The 16,086-nt window shown below is 38.9% G+C and overlaps 1 protein-coding gene across 2 annotated transcripts in view; it reads right to left on the minus strand.

Moving 5' to 3' along the window:
- Positions 1-8,102: 8,102 nt before the first annotated feature.
- Positions 8,103-16,086, minus strand: part of PREX1 (phosphatidylinositol-3,4,5-trisphosphate dependent Rac exchange factor 1) — a 175,751-nt gene continuing 167,767 nt past the window's right edge. For both annotated transcript variants that reach the window (XM_075438502.1, XM_075438501.1), the window contains exon 40: positions 8,103-14,459. In XM_075438502.1, coding sequence (XP_075294617.1) covers positions 14,417-14,459 — 43 coding nt within the window. In that variant the 3' untranslated portion in view covers positions 8,103-14,416. The remainder of the gene's footprint in view (positions 14,460-16,086) is intronic.

Genomic DNA, 16,086 nt, shown 5'->3' on the forward strand with positions numbered 1-16,086 from the left:
TGACCCTTTAGCGATGATTTTAATTTTAATATCAAATGATCTTTCTTCCTGTGAGGAAGCTGGCTTAAACAGGAAAAAACGCATCCTGATGTGGTTTTGTGAAGCAATCATCTCTTACGGTATTTTCAATCAGGAAATGAAAGAATGTCTTAGTTTTTGCTTTGGCAGTCTGATATTCTGCACTGTTGTGTGGAACAGGGAAAAAAAAATCAGGTGATTAAAACATAAAGTCCCCTTTTAACCCTGCTCTTTCTAGACTTTTACCCTTCTCATTTTTTATTGCAAGGGCTGATGAACTGTAAGTGATTGGTAAGAGAGAGAATAGATTGTGCACTTAGCCTTGCCATCTGACTTAGTTACTTCCAAAATGCAATTTATTTGGAGTGCTAACTGTAGTGAGTTTAATGGAACACAGGGTTAAAGTGAGAAACTGGAAACAAATGCTCTTTACCTAAAGGCCAATCAATAACTGAATAATTTGACAATCCCAAATCTCCCTGCCACTTTAATGTAATTGGAGTGTATGGAAAAGACATTATGTTGCAGCACCTACTAGCATCCACTTCCATTATCGGTGATGCTGCTCTGACTACATTCCAGTCGTACTGTTGCCATTACATGAAAGGAGTGGGAGTAGAGGTTTGTGGTGTCTTTTAAATCTGTTTTGAGGGATTTTGCAGTTTTACACAGATTGCAGTTTGCTGTGTATATTGGTTTGGGGAGACACATGGAACCTCTCAGTATGTTTGAAAATTTTTATGGGCTGGTCTGTCTAAAACTAATGAGGCTGAACATGTTTGAAGCTAGTTATGGGGAGTCTCTGTAGCAGTCCATCATCCGTAGTTTCTCCAGATGAGCAAGTGGGGAAAAAAAGTGATATTCTTGGAGTGATATTATGCAACAAATCATGTGAATGACATCATCTGCAAAAAGATACGAACAGTGAAATTCATTTTTAATAATCACCCTTAATAATGATCGTTCAGTTGTATCGATCAAAAATTGCTTTTCAGAAACAATTTCCTGTGACTGCTGGTGTGTTTGCTTCTTACTTATATTAATAAGTAGGAAAATTAATTTAGAGAGAAAGAGAGAGAGACTGGGAGAGATTTCCTTCATCTCTTCTGGCTTCAGAGGTGAAAAATAATTTCACATCTGTTTGCGTGTCATTCAGCTGCAGTAAAGAATATCACCAGGAGGATCAGTTTAAGGCTGTTACAACTAACTTACCTGCTTTGTCATTACAGGGTCTGTTGAATCTTTGTACATAGAAAAGCCAAGTTTTGTATGCATCTCTGTTTTGGAAAGCTCATTATTATGTGTGTGCACGTGTAGCTGTATGGATTATTCTTTTGAAATGTCCTACTGACAAAACCAGCCAATTTATCCCAGTAGAGCTAACTGAATATTTAATTCTTTTCTCTCTTTAGGGGATCCAACTACTCCAGGCAGTACTGAAAACCTAGCCTAGTATGCTTAATGCGTGCTCCTTTCAGCTTTAGATATAGATAGCATAATTGTAAAGAAATACTGTAAATTTCTTGGCTTAACATTTTTTTAAGTTTTAATTCCGCACCCCCTGCCATTTTTCAAAATCTGACAATGCACATTTCAGATTGACATCTAATATAGCATTAATTTGAAGAACGCATGTATCCTTTCATGACTTTCCTTGAACATGAATCCAGAAGTATATTTTCAGCTGTGATTGATAAATAGACAACTTTAATGCTTAGCCAGTATTTGGCTATTTTGGGAGTAAAAAAAGCCTGCATGGACTGTGTGCTGACCACCAGCAACTTTTTGGAAGCCATAAGCAAGGTGCCTTGGCCCGGCAGAAATTTCAGACTGAGGAGAACTGAATCTTATGCTCTCCTTTGCTATCTTGACATGGTAATTTACCTTCTGTATATTTAATTTCTCCACGTGCGGAGAGGGATAAGGCTATTTATCCGTCAGTAAATGCACAATATCTGTAGTTGCTATAGATTGCTAATGCAGAGGTATGCTGAAATTGTAGCTTTAATTCCACTAGTAATTGTAAATTGGGAAGTTTCCTGGAACCTTTATCAAAAAGAGACATACTAAGTGGGACTGTGGTTTTGTAAGTCATGGCTACTTGCCATAAAGTCTTTCCCCCTGCCTACTTTTATGTCTGAAAAAGGCTGTTGAAACCAGCAGGGTTTTTACTTACTGCTGCTAAATACTGATATTTCCATGAGATTTAATGTATTTCACAATTTAATGATTATCCATGAAAAAAGCTATCTAGTAATGAGGAATTAAGCTAAAAATATGTAGTTTCCTATGGCTTTTTTTCATCACTCTGAGACCAGACTCTGATAGTTAAGGCAGATTCTAAACAGTATTTCTGACATTTTTTAATGGAGAAAAAAACCCAAACAAAAGGAAACTCACTTGGTGGAGGGAGAAGTCCAGAGCTTCTCAGAAAGAAGCCTTCTGGGGTATATACAGAGAGGAAGGGCAGGAGGAACAGTGCCTGATTTTAAAGTAAGGATGGTTCAGTGGTCAGAGGAAGCCTAGGCTATGAAATGGAGTTATTTCTATGCTACACAAGAAATGTCTCCTGTGACACCAGGCATTTAGTTGTGTGCAGATTCTCAAGGTACTTCAAAAGTGTTTGGAGGCCTAAACCACAAGAATAATTCTTGTAGTGTTTAAGACTCGGGGGCACCATGGAATTAATAGGGTGTTCTGCTATAGTTTCTTTTCCTTTCTTAATAATTCTATTGTTCTAGTTTCTTTATGATTGCCACAGAGTTCTGAACGTTACAGAGAATGGTCCACAAAAACTCTGATTTTCCAAAGCTTGGGTATCAAATTTAAAACTTAACTTCGTACATCCATGCCTAATTATTTTTTTCATGTGATCAATACTCTGCAGCCACTGATACTGAATTTTGGTTGCCATTTAATCAATTCAGCCAGCCATCACTGCAACTTTCTTCTGCAGCTCTTTTCAATTGTCTTTGGATTTTGTTATCCTAAATAGCATTTTATCATTTGAAATTTTTTCACAAGACTCCACCCCTTTTTTCGAATCATCGGTGAACAAGTGCTGGCGGATCCAAAGACAGATCCAAGAAGTGTAATGCTGATCACACCCATCCTGTCTGCAATCTACCATTTGGTTCTTGTCTTTCAACCATTGTAATGGAGTCATTTCCAGTAGAATTAAATCTCTGAGATCTTGTTCTTATTTCCCATCTGTAGAGTAGGGAAATAGTGCTTCCTGCTTTATAGGGATGCTAGGGACATAAATACATTTCAATATTATTGCAAGCTAGTCAGAAACTGCAGTCAGAGAAGCAGATATGGTGAGTACTTATCTCAACCCAGAGCTGCCAACCGCTCTGTCTAGGAGCTGGGAGGCCCTCCTAGGTCAGGTAATACGGATAATATCCTTAGTGAGCAAGGAAGGAAAATGTTCATTCCACTGCAGCAAAATGTCAGAGGTTGGCATAACAGCAGTATCTTTGGCAAGAGTAGTGTGGTCAAGAGGCAGCAGAACAGAAGATGAAATACAAGATCACCAGTAAAAATGGCCCTATGTTGGCTAGCTGGTGGCAGAAGATTCAGCTGGGCACTCACTAACTGCGAAAGCTAGAGGACTGTGTTGGTAAATAAGCATTGTTTGTTATAAGAAGTAGGTGTGAGAACCCCAAAGATCCTGAACAGTTGGTAAACTTCTCTTCTGAACTTTGTCATTATCTCATCTTTATAGAAATAAGCGAACCACAGCCATCAAAACACTAGTGTAATTCTCTAATGAGAAATATTAATAAATGTGGTCCATAAAGCACTTCTGGCTAATGACATTATACTGGCTCCTCCTTTTCATCTCCATCTGTTAAACTGCTTTAAAAGGCAATTAAATTTCCTTTTAAAGCTAGATTGCTTTAAAAGGTAAAAATACTTCAACTGTTTTCCTATTCTTGCCTTCCTATTTAAGCATGGTCTTTTAGATAGTTGAACTGATGATACACTATTATTAAGAGAATGCACGATAATTTGTGAAATAGTATATCGATAGACAAGAATTAGGGGAATGTTTGGTCCACAGTGTTTAAAAAGTTGAAAACTTTTATTGGGTTTGAGTTACAGACTCAAACCTGTTGGTTGTTGCAGGGTTTGGGTTACAAACACTCCATAGCATTGTGATTCCACTGAATTTATGGCACCTACATTTGATTTACACCAGAGTAGGCAAAAGAAATAAGGCCCAAGGTTTGTTATTTCTTGCAGCAAGACACACTATGTGTTGTACTGGCTATAAAATTGCTTGTTATTTCAGAAAACTTTAATAAAACCCCCTGAAAAATAAAATAGAGCTGAGTTCATGTGGGATTGGAGATAAAAGATGCATCCTTTCCAAATCACTCTTTCCAAGCAATGCGTTCATGTGATAGCTTCATTAACCTTCGTGCAATAATTTGCAGATAAATTCCATCAAAAAAGCAAGTATTCAAGCATCACTAATAATATGAATTTGATTTTTGCACATTAAAACTGTGATAAAGCCATACTAATTATTTTTCATTATTTCGAGATGAAAATACATCACTCATGTAAGTAATTATGTAAGTAATTTAAAGCTGATTAAATAATAATGATTTCTTGCTCATTGCCTTCAAAGTGCTTATATCCAAATTTAATTTTAAGCAGGACCGAGAAAATAATCACTTGATTCAAATATTAATTACTAATTTTAATCCTAATTCATTAAAAACAGACCTATTTTTTTTTGCAGATTCTGCAGGGCATTAATTGACATTTTGCAAAATGAGTCATTATTTTGGCATGGAGAAGTATTTTTCAAACAGTGAATCATGACTACCAGAAGGGATTGTTACAGAGCTCTGAGGGAGCTTTGACTTCTCAGAAAAATCAGCTCTATTTAGTGACAGTTCAGCTTCTCCAGGTTGATCTGAAAAGTAGTTGTGCCTCTTTGCTCTTCACACTAGCCAGGGAGCTGCTAACTACCTTTAATTAGTGGCACTAGGAGAGTAAGCTGAAGAAAAATTATCCTAAGGCAAACAGTTTTATTGAGACAAACTGGAATGGGATAGGGAACAGATTAGGTCAGTTTAGAAGTGTACGAATCAGGAGGATCATATTGCTTTCTTTCGAATCTAGCTGGAAATGGATAGAGAATCTGAGCAATTTGTTCAGGATTTGGTCCTGGAATGTACAGCCTTACAACTATAGCACTGGTTTTGCTGGGGCTTTTACCAGTTTCACCCTTCTCATCTTTTTGCTGCACAGAGAATCCATCTTTGTCACAGGCAGAACTAGACGCAGCTTCTGTGATTGGAACATCAACAGAACTACAGTTTCAACAAGGAATTGTTTGAATTCTGATGGAAAACGAGCAAAAAGGTAATCTTTGTTCTTTTTGCTCCATAGAGAAGGTATTATTTGTACTGACTCAAAATGCTGTCGGCCATTTCCTAGACCTTGGGACAAAGAGAACACAACTGAAAATAGAAACTGAGATGTTCAATGCAGCAAACACGTTGTGCAAACATCACCTTTCTCAGCATAAATGTAATGGTCTGAAATGGTGGGGGGAAGACAGTTCCTTGAAGCTGTGTAGATACCAATGGATAAGCCTGAGGTAACTGTTATCTGCTGCTTAACGGGAGGAAATCATGATGTATTAGTTAAATTGTCAGTGTAAAACAGAACAAGCCATACAAGACAGACATTTATTTTAATAGAAAGCTATCTGTAAGATGACAACAGTTAATCACTGGAGAGTACTCCTAGCCTTTTAATGACCACAGGATAGTAATTAATTAAAAAAAAAAAAAAAAAAAAGATTGGAAAGAACACTGAAGATTAAGGCCATATGTCAGCTGCAGCAAAGAACTGCTTAGCGTAACGTGGTGCCCTGGTGGAGACTGGGCAAAGAGGACAAGTACTGTGTCTTCCTCCCCAAATGTCCTGCTGTATACTTGTGCCTGCAGGAGTTGGGCAGCCCCTGTCCAGGCAGATTTAAAGTCCAGGTCTCCCTGGAGGGACAGTTTGGAAGCAGGCGGTCTCTGGGGTGCCCTGGCCCGGGTCGGGTCGGGCTGCAGCTGCTCCCTGCAGATAATCACAGCAGCTGGCGAGCTGAGGGCAGACAGCAAGCGCAGCACACAGAGTTTGTCAGCAGGTCTTCAGCATTGCCCCTTGCACTCGCAGCAGCAGCAGCATGTCCCTGGTTCAGCCACTGTTATTAGTAGCTGTACAAGGAAAAAGCCTTGTCAGAGACCTTTTAAAAATAGTTCCTAGTGCTCTGAACTGGGATTACTTACTCTTTTGCCCTTTTGTTCTAAGGCAGCAGAATTTTACTTCACATCACTTCTGTGTAAGCCATGGACAGGGTTAGTAGTGGGAGTACTAGTACAAGGTCTCATTTTACAGATTCCCTGGTGCTGTTTGTTCTTTGCTCTGGGCAGTTTATGAGTGCAGGCTATTGAACATGCTGTCAAGACTCCAAGGCAAAGAACTGGCACAGTCCCCGTCCCTGCCCCTCATCTCACCTGAACTGTAAAATGAAAAAAATGAAGACATCTGAATTGATTTCCAAAAAAGCAAGCAGTTAACTCCTTTTCTAGTGACTAGCTGATTGTCTAGGTGATTAGGATCAAAGATGAAAGCAAGCCAATCAAATTCACCAGGGACAGGAACTTTATAAACACTGGTGCTGATAAAGTGGGAAATGTTGGGCTCTTGGTGGAGCTGGGGATCTTAATGCACTCTGTAAAACTACTTCAATGTCCCTTTCATTATCTTCCTTACCCTAGGAAGGAAAGCTTAATAGTTGAGGTCTTTGTTAATTTGAATTCCTTATGCCTATTTACCTAATTTTACTGATTTTTCCTCTCCCTTGTGGTAGAAGTAGCCTCCGAAACAGAATAGTGTGTCTTTGACCACACAGCTCTGCCTAACTTGTAAGAGAGGGGAGACGTGCACCAACTGCCTCATTCTCTGATTTTTGTCATTTTTCTCCAGCATAAAATATTGCTTGGAGAGTAGCCCATTATTGCTACTATCCATGGCACGTTGGCTTAGTTTGTTTCTCTTTGGTTTCTGTCCCCGTGTCATAGATGCAACTCTTTTAAGGCTGAAACAGGTCCCTTGTTCAGGAGCTGCTGAACCTGTAGCACCTCTTTAAGTTTCTTGCAAGTGAAGTAGAAGTTAAACCACTGTTAAATACAAGAGCCTTGTCCTTGCCTTATAACAATACTCAGGTTACTAGACTCTGAGGTCTTAGGGAATTTGACAGGGTGATTTTGGCTAAGAACCAAAACCTAACACATCTCAACATGCAATAATGGGACAAACCAAAAGTTCAGTTTTCACCACACAGGAAGCCACAAACAAAACTGTTCTTGAATTTCTCCTTTAACATGGTTCTCTCTGTTGCTACAAAGAGAGGGAAGCTGAAATCATGGTATCTTGATCAGAGGCATGGATGAAGGGATTTAACTCATGTTATTCTCTTCTTTCTTGGAAACCCATGGAACCCTTTCAGGTGTGCAGATTTAATCTCTTCAGTTGACTCCTTCGGTGAACAGAAAGTCTCCCTAGATGTAAGCCCCTGGACAGACAGGAAAATGAAGAGTTCCCATTTTAAAGACAGGTAAGAGCACTGACAATCTGAGTGTACTATCAAAGGCAAGAGGCATTTATGAGTAGAGTAGGGTGATGAGGTAAGCCTGGCTGGCTGTCCAGACCTTCCTCATTCTAACTGCTGGATCGCCATGCACTTGATGCAACACGTACACGTTGTAACCAATTTTGGTATTCTGAGTAAGTGTCAGAACATATAAAGCTAAGTTTAATACTCTGAGGGAACACTCAAGACCTGTCGCAGTTTCTGGGTCAAGGAAAATTTTAGATGCACAGTTGGAGGAATCAAAGGCAGCAATGCATTTTCCCGGCTCCAGTTTTTGTATTTGTATTTGCAGAGGAGGCGAATGAGATCTAATTCTTCAGGTCATCTTTATAAAGACAGAATGCAGTTTGCACACAGTGGGAAAGAGCTCTTTTAATTGTCGCCTGTCCACAAAAAAAAAAGGATTTGACCATCAAATACAGTTTTATTTACTTTCTCCATCTTCTCTGAGTTTAAAAGGTTCTGCTTCAAGCAATAGCCCAAGTATTTTTAAGAACCCAACAGAAACGTCTCCTGATCAGGTACCTTCCCACCCCAGGAGGAGTGCTCTGAATCCTGTCTGACAGAAGACCCATTGTTACGACCATCTGGGCAGTGTTTTCTGAATGGCTTGATTTCAACTCTGACCGACACAGAGCACACAGCAAACCAAACACACAAGGATAAGTAATGCTAAAATGACAACATGGATTAGACGATACAACACAAAAAGTTGAACAAATTATATTAAAACTTTTATCTTAAGGCGGGATACACATGCTTAGTTAAAAATACAGAAACATGAAGAAAAAATATAACAGTATTAGTACACTAGAATCCCTCAAACTTAACTGGAAAAACCCTCTCAAATATTCTGTACATTTTTTCGTTTTACAAAACATTTGAAAATGCCAATCCTATAAATGGATATAAAAATATTATCTCTGGAACATTTTCCTAAAAACCATGAAAAGTTCTGTTTCATGCAAAAACACACTATACAACTTGTGTTGTTTCAGAATTGCCCCCCTGCCCAGATGAGGTAATTGGTCTTAGGTGCAAAATGAGCTGTAAATGCAGTAATGCTATAGGCAGTCTTACTTGAGCTCCTGGAGCTGATCATCAGTTAACTTTTAAATTTGGCCTAACCTATGGTCAGACTACTGTGGCCATTCCTACCTTTGCAGAAAGGGCAAAAACAAAGGCCGTTCAAAAGCCCTCTGTCCTCTTCAGTGACTTACATGTTCTCTGGTGTTGTACCAGTGCAGTGGTTTTCACCTTGTGGTGTTAGCTCATCTAGAAACATCTGTGAAAGGTTAACTATGAAAAGCAACCTATTGTTCTAAGATAATCAGGTCCTTTGTCTTTAATTCAGCACCAAGCCAGCGTAGGCTTCAGGATACAAAGGCGTAACCCATTCAGCTGATTGGGGTCCAGGTACCAACAAATATTTCTTCTGGTACACTGGATTGCAACAGCACATCCGACCCCGATTCTCAGGGTACATAGGCTGACAACCAGAAGGCCCTTAAATAAACAGCGCTCTCCTCATGCCAAACTGTGTGATAAAAGAACTATCAAGTCTATTATAAACTAAAAGGTGCTAGTCCAAAATCCAACTTGAATATCCTTTCGCCAAGACCGTATTTTAAAAATATTATTCACCTAACATTACTTATGTTCTGAATTCTGATATTCTTCAAATCAAGGAGTAGGAACTGCTAAAAATATGGGAGTCTGAAGAAACGTCACCCGTAAATATGAGTTTAGTCTTTTTCCCTAGCAAAAACTGATATGTTAAATTAGGTTTCTTGATGGTATTAAAGCCTAGTACTTCTAAAGACTAGTACTTCTGAAGCCTGAAATGGGGCAGAGCCAAGTACATAAAGAATATACTCGGTCATCTTTCCTCATACCAAGTGTTCTCAATTAATACGTTTACGGGAATTAAAAGCAGAGATTTTTATATGTGTCTTTGTCATGTTTATCCTTTTTTCTATTATATATGTAAAGCATTGTCAGTTTTCAAAGCAGTCTACAATTTTTCTCCTTTGAATCTTCACAGTACCAGTGGTAAGAAATTAGTCCCCCAGTTCCCTCCCCAAATTGCAGCAGGGAGGAAAAGTGAATTGCTCAGTGTAGCAAAGGAAGTCGGGCATGGTGACACTGAGCGCTCGGAAATCTATGTCTTAAGGACACTAGATTTTTTTTGAGTTTATACTGTACAAAGTCTCTTTTAGCACTGTAGTGTAGTGATTTTGTGACAGTACCATCAAAACTGCCATTGGACTATGTTATCTAACACGGAACAGAGAGGATTTTTGCATAGGAAGGAACAGAAGGATCAGAACCCAATGGCATGACAATGGTTTCTTGGTGCCAATCAAAGCCAGGACTCCCATTCTAAAAAGTGGGGAAAATACCTTTTGCTGTTTGAAGGCTTTTCTTCCCTGTTAAGCTAAACAGCTACTCCAGATTTTTCTGAATGGCAAATTTAAACTTCATATTTGAACACTCTAGTGCTACACAAATACTAGTTTTAGGTACAAATGGTACTGCGTAATTTGATTAATCAATGATATCTTACCAGTAAGTCTATGTGCCCTCATGAATAAACTGGTTTCATGAGCCATTTGTTGGGTTAGGGGGTTGTGTTTTTTTGCCCTTTTGCCAATGAACAATAACCCCGTGGTTATCAGCTGCGGCAGACATCTGTAATGCCAAGTGAAATGACAGCTGAAATACTGTATCTGCTGATACGGAAGTAGGAGTGTTTCAAATTATTCTTACATTGAAATTCTGATTGCTATGAAATAATTAGCACGCAAAATATTCCCAAATTAGCACCATTTGCTGGTAAGAAAATATGACAGAGCAAAAAGGATTTGCCAGAGTCCAGGTGGATTTTTCTTTTCAATGTTTTTTATTCTAAATAGAAATGAGATGTATATTTGTCTAAATCTGTGGTTTCTCATCTAACAATCCCAGTATTTCAGTCTGCAAATGAATACTGGAATGTGAAAATGTCTAATGCTAACAGATAGCCAAAGCCTGGACCTGACAAGCAGTTTACACCACTGCCAATGCCACGGACACAACCGGACAAAGCACGGACTGTTGACGCTCTCTCCTGTCAGGCAAATGCCGCTCCTGCAGCCCAGCTCTGGCACTGGGAAGGGCCACCCTGCCCCACCAGAGAGGCTCTCCTGCAGCCCGAGGCGCCACTGCTTCATCTTTTACAAGACTCTTTGTAAAAGCTATTTCTTTCTTGTCAGAGTCTCTTTGGGGGGAAAAAAAAGGTTTCTAGGGTTCAGAAGCATTTTCAGCCAATAGTTATCCCTGATTGCTTGTGCTCCTTTTCTCCTTGTGGTGGTATTTATGTTTAGATTGAACTGTCTTTACCTTTCTCGTTACTATCTTCCTATAAAGACATCAGTTATACTTGTGTCTTCGGCTAAATAAATCAAGCTCTCCTGGTCTTATCTCGCAGAATTGTATCCACTTTACTGATACCATTTCAGTATCTTTCCTCAACATCTAGCTACTGCAATTCCACTTCATTATTTGGCTTCTGCACAGTGGCTTGAATACTTCTCCATCCAACTGGAAATTTGTCTCCTAGTGCAGGCTGAGCTTTCATGATTCTATCAAATTGGATCTGAGTCATCGTACAGACGAACTCTATACCAAGATCCTTTTATTATCAAGTAACAAGAAATACAGCAAAATACTTTGTTTAATCTTCAAATGCATGAACTACTATTTGTACTGTAAAACTTCATCCCAATCACCCACTTCAGTGTTCAAAGTCTTCCAGGTGTTTTTTCCCCCCGTGTACCCCAATTCTTCTCTAGATTAGTGCCTCCCAATTTACCATCAGCCCCAGCCTCCTAGTACCTGCGCTTCCATGATTAACGAAAATGCTAAGCAAATTCAGTTACAAGACTGATACATAAGAAATTCCACTTGCAGCTGCCACCCAACCCCCACTTTCTTTTCAGTGTTGCCTTCCGCCAACTGCTTACACACCTCATCATCATCATGCTGCTGGTTTCCATCTTCTCCATCCCAACTGTTTTCTCCACATTTTCCACGCTTCCAGTGTATCAGATGCTCCAGATCTGTGAAATCTGCACTTGCTCGGTTGTGGCAAGCCTGATGCTTACTTTGCTTTTAGCCATGGAAATTCTGCAGATCTAATCTACTCTCTCTACTCGCAGGCTGGCTTGTGCATTGCCCTCTTATTTTCCACTTGAACCTGTTTTTTCCAGCACTGGATTCAAACCTTGCAATTTTACAGCATCAAAACAGTTTTTCTTTTCTCCTTCAGCAGGAAGCCTGCAGTGAAACCACATCTGCAGCCAACACTGCACTAACAGGAAGAGTTTAGCTCTACACTGCCAGTTTGAGCTGATATCATAAACAACTTTTCCCTTACAGCTAAACTCCTGACTCCTCATCACTCCATACAAATACCAGAACTTAAAGTGTTCAACAGAACTCGGAGCTAAGGAACTGAAGGGCATAACAGAAAAATAAGATCATACCTTCTTTCCTTACAATATAAACCAACTTTTAATAATAAAAACTTCTATCACGTTTTCAATGAGAATAACATACACATTTCAATGTAAAACAGTGCACAGTGTAAATGCCCTTACATATTCTTCTATGTGTCTTTAATGTTGACAGTGACTGCGTAAGCGTGGGCCAGGATCCTCAGCAGGCCGTGTAAACGCTGCAGTTCCGCTGAACAGAGCTGATGTAGACAAAGCGAGGATCTTGGCCTATGTGGGTTTTTTATTTTTGCATGTTCCTACGGTTCTTACAATACAAAGTACATTTTAAGTTGAGGATTCACTAAAGAAACATCCATTTCTTCTTCAAACAGCAAATGGCAAGAATAACTCTTCCAAAATTAACAAAAAGTGCATTGAAATACTGATGATCTGCTCATCTGGCTGCAGTACAAAATGGATATGCAATAACAAACCCCTGCATCCGGCAGCTGGCGACTGATGGGTTGTCCTAGTTCCCTTCAACAGGTTGCTGTAGGTCAGAGGAAACCGTTAAGAGATTAAACAAAACACACTCCTTCCCCAAAATTATTTCAGTCTGTGAGTGAAGAAAAAAAAATTAATGAAGAAACAAGGTTCAGACAACCTGCATCCCCAAACTTGTCATAAGCCATTTTGTGTTGAGGTTTTGATTAAAAAACTTACGAGACTTTCATATCCAAATGGAAAAAGTCTAATTTTAGTTTTTGAGTTGATTTGGATGTTAATAAAATAAAATAAAGCCAGCTAAAAAACAAACAATGCCACAAATAAAACCCCCAAACCTTTATTTTCTAGACTATACATCACTGCAAAGCACTTCTGGATCTCCTAACTATGAACTGCTTTAAACGAGGCTGTGGAGCAACAGAGGAATGATAAGTTTCCTACGCCCCCTCCTACGACACCTGCTACAACTGAAATTCGTTGGGGAGGGGTGGTCATAGTAAGGCACTCACTCCAAGAGAACGTTATTTCTGTCCTGAGACTGCTGACAGGTTTCAATTAGTTCCAGCCAGTAATCTGGAAAAAATTACTGCGCTTAGGATAATACTGACAGAATGGAGAACAATTTTTCAAAGGAGAAAAAATAAAGTACATTATATACATGATTACTTTTCTCTTTTAACTTAAAAGCATCCCTAATACATCTTAATAACTGTATTAAAGACTACTTAAATATTGAAAGATTTTAAATAATGTAGATTTTTTTCAGTAAACTGGGAGTAGCTGTGTAATTGCCAGCATATTGGTCCCATTTTAAACAATATAATTTTTATTTAAATCTTGTATATATAATAACATGATCGAAAACACATATTCCACTCCACATAAATAAGTATAATTCTTCTGACCTGTTGTAAAAACTACATCTGTTCAAATAATCAGATTATAAGACTGTATTTTTCCTGTGTAAAGTTTCCTTTAAAATCCTTCACTCCCAATCTCTCCTCTTAAATAGTACTGTATTTCCAGAGTACATAACAGGGCATTAGTAAAAAGAGTTAATCAAAAACCTGAAAGCCACAGTAAGTAAAATGAAGCAATGTTAAGAAGTATTATGGAATGTATACTCTGCAGCATAGAGAGACTGGTTCTCATTGGGCTGAACTGGAAAATTACTCCAGAAGAAATTCTTTATGTTCATATCCGAATAAGCCATAGATTGTGCTATTCGTTGTTTAAAAGTGCAGGTCAGTTCATGAAAAAGTGGTGTTTATGAAGCTACTGCTCAAGGATGCTGACCAAAATTATGCCGGCAAGTCAGTGGATGCCAGATGCAGTACAAGGAGAGAGACAGGCGTCATTCCGGATTTTCTTAACCTATCCGTATCTCGAAGTCCACGACTTTTAGGTGGCTGCACAAACAAGTCATCAGTAAAACTGCGCTTTCTTGCAACATACTTGTCACTTTTCCAGGCACCTGGCAAATGCCAGGAACATCCATCTTCACTCTGTGGTGTTTGTTTCAAGAATTTCTTCACAAAGTCAAAGAAATACAAGAATCCCTGCACATGCTGCAGGAGTTCCAAGGCAGATTCTTGGTGCCTGGGTCCAGCAGGTTCATCTCCCGCTAAACCAGAGCAGTATCTCTTCCTTTTGATTCAGCACCATCGCGTCAGTTAGCGTGGGTCCTCAAACAGGGCTGGCTCACAGCTTTAACAATGCTGCAGTGTTGGTGCCTCTCTCACCTTTACAAATCCCCATCTGTAGGTGGCTGGCACAACCTATAGAGTCTTTAAGGCAGATGAAGAGTGTGGTATTAAACAGCATAAGGATGGCAACGTAAAGTTACTGGCATAGTATATGAGAGTCAACTTCTCCTTTATCGTTCTGCAAGCTTTAGAGGTAATCCAATATCAAGAATACAGCTACTTTTAATGTTAATAATTGAAAATTTGCAAGTGCCACTAGTGATTTATTAACTAAAGAATTTATAATGATTGTTTAAATACTATTTGAGACTTTCCATCACTCCCTTTTAACTTTGGCCCAGTTTGGGTCTTCAACAGTCCCTTCTCTCTTTTTCCATTACTTTTGTTTTAAACCGAGTCCAGCATTCTTCCTGAACAAAAGAGCTCACCCCTCATACAGACTGGGATACCAAACAGTTAAAAGAACATATTTGCTTGTTGACATGGTTGAATAGTAATCATGTTTTCAGAAACATTTTTTGAATCACCATATTAGAAAATTGAGACCAGTGGTTAAACCTAAGCACATCTTAACTGTCAATTCATATATGACTGGTAGCTTTTTCTTGGCTCTTTCTATTATACACTTGAATTAACTCAAGAGTTTTATAACTTCTCTTTCAAGGCTGCTACTACAGAGTTTGACAAACCTCAGTGCTAGGAAATATAATTCTGAGAGTTAACATTAGTTCACCAGATCTCCTTTTAATTTTGCTCACTTTTATTTCACATTATGATGATGGAACCCAGTAGAAACACACGTATCTGAGCTTTATTGCCCTGAAATAATCCACGTAAATAGTACTGGAATTTGTCATTGTGATTTAGAGCGTACATGAAAGAAGAGAAAAGCCTCATCTTATGATTTGTTTGTAAAACTGTTTGTTTGTGAACATAGCATGCTGTTATGGTCATAAAAATGTAACCAAAGTAATGTACGGCCATTAACAAGGCAAAATAGCCATGCTGCTAAAACGCTGATGTATCACACTGGGGACATGGTACAGGAGCCAACACAGACTATTATTTTGTTCCTTTTTGAAACAGCAATTACAATCCAACAGAAGGATAAGGTTCTAAATGCGAAATAGTGTTCTTTTTAAGGTTTCTGAGAAAATAAACCAAGGCCAGGCTGTTACAGTACACACCATCACCGTCTCTAAATTTAAATGATTTCCTATAAACATTTTGAGGAGCATATGGGGAGGGTGGGGAGGGAGAGGCAGGGCTCATTTAGACTAACTCAGAAGTGTTAATGGGTGAATAAGGTATCAGTGTTTTAAGGAAGTCTTCTTGACACTGAACTAGTATGTTCCCTGGACGACTCCAGCACTAACCACCACACTCTCTCGGTCTGAAGGGATGGCACAGACTTTATGGGATCTTTTCTGATGCTGATTCCTGCATGCCAGAGCTGGTTTGCCTTCATGTGACCAATGCCATTAACAACAGCAGAATCAGAAGTTTCTCTGATATTTGTACAGACTGATTCTGTATATATTGTCATCTAAATTGTGATGATTTGTTCCTACTGTTGTGGGAAAATGCTACATTACAGTTTATTAAAGAATATTCTCTTCTCTCTGATATACGAAATTAGAGGACACTGACCAGAAAGAGAAACTTTTCTTAAAAATAAAGGTATTCTTATCCCGCAGAGCGAGACGAT

Source organism: Opisthocomus hoazin, chromosome 18, assembly GCF_030867145.1.
Source record: "Opisthocomus hoazin isolate bOpiHoa1 chromosome 18, bOpiHoa1.hap1, whole genome shotgun sequence".
NCBI classification, from domain to species: Eukaryota; Metazoa; Chordata; class Aves; order Opisthocomiformes; family Opisthocomidae; genus Opisthocomus; species Opisthocomus hoazin.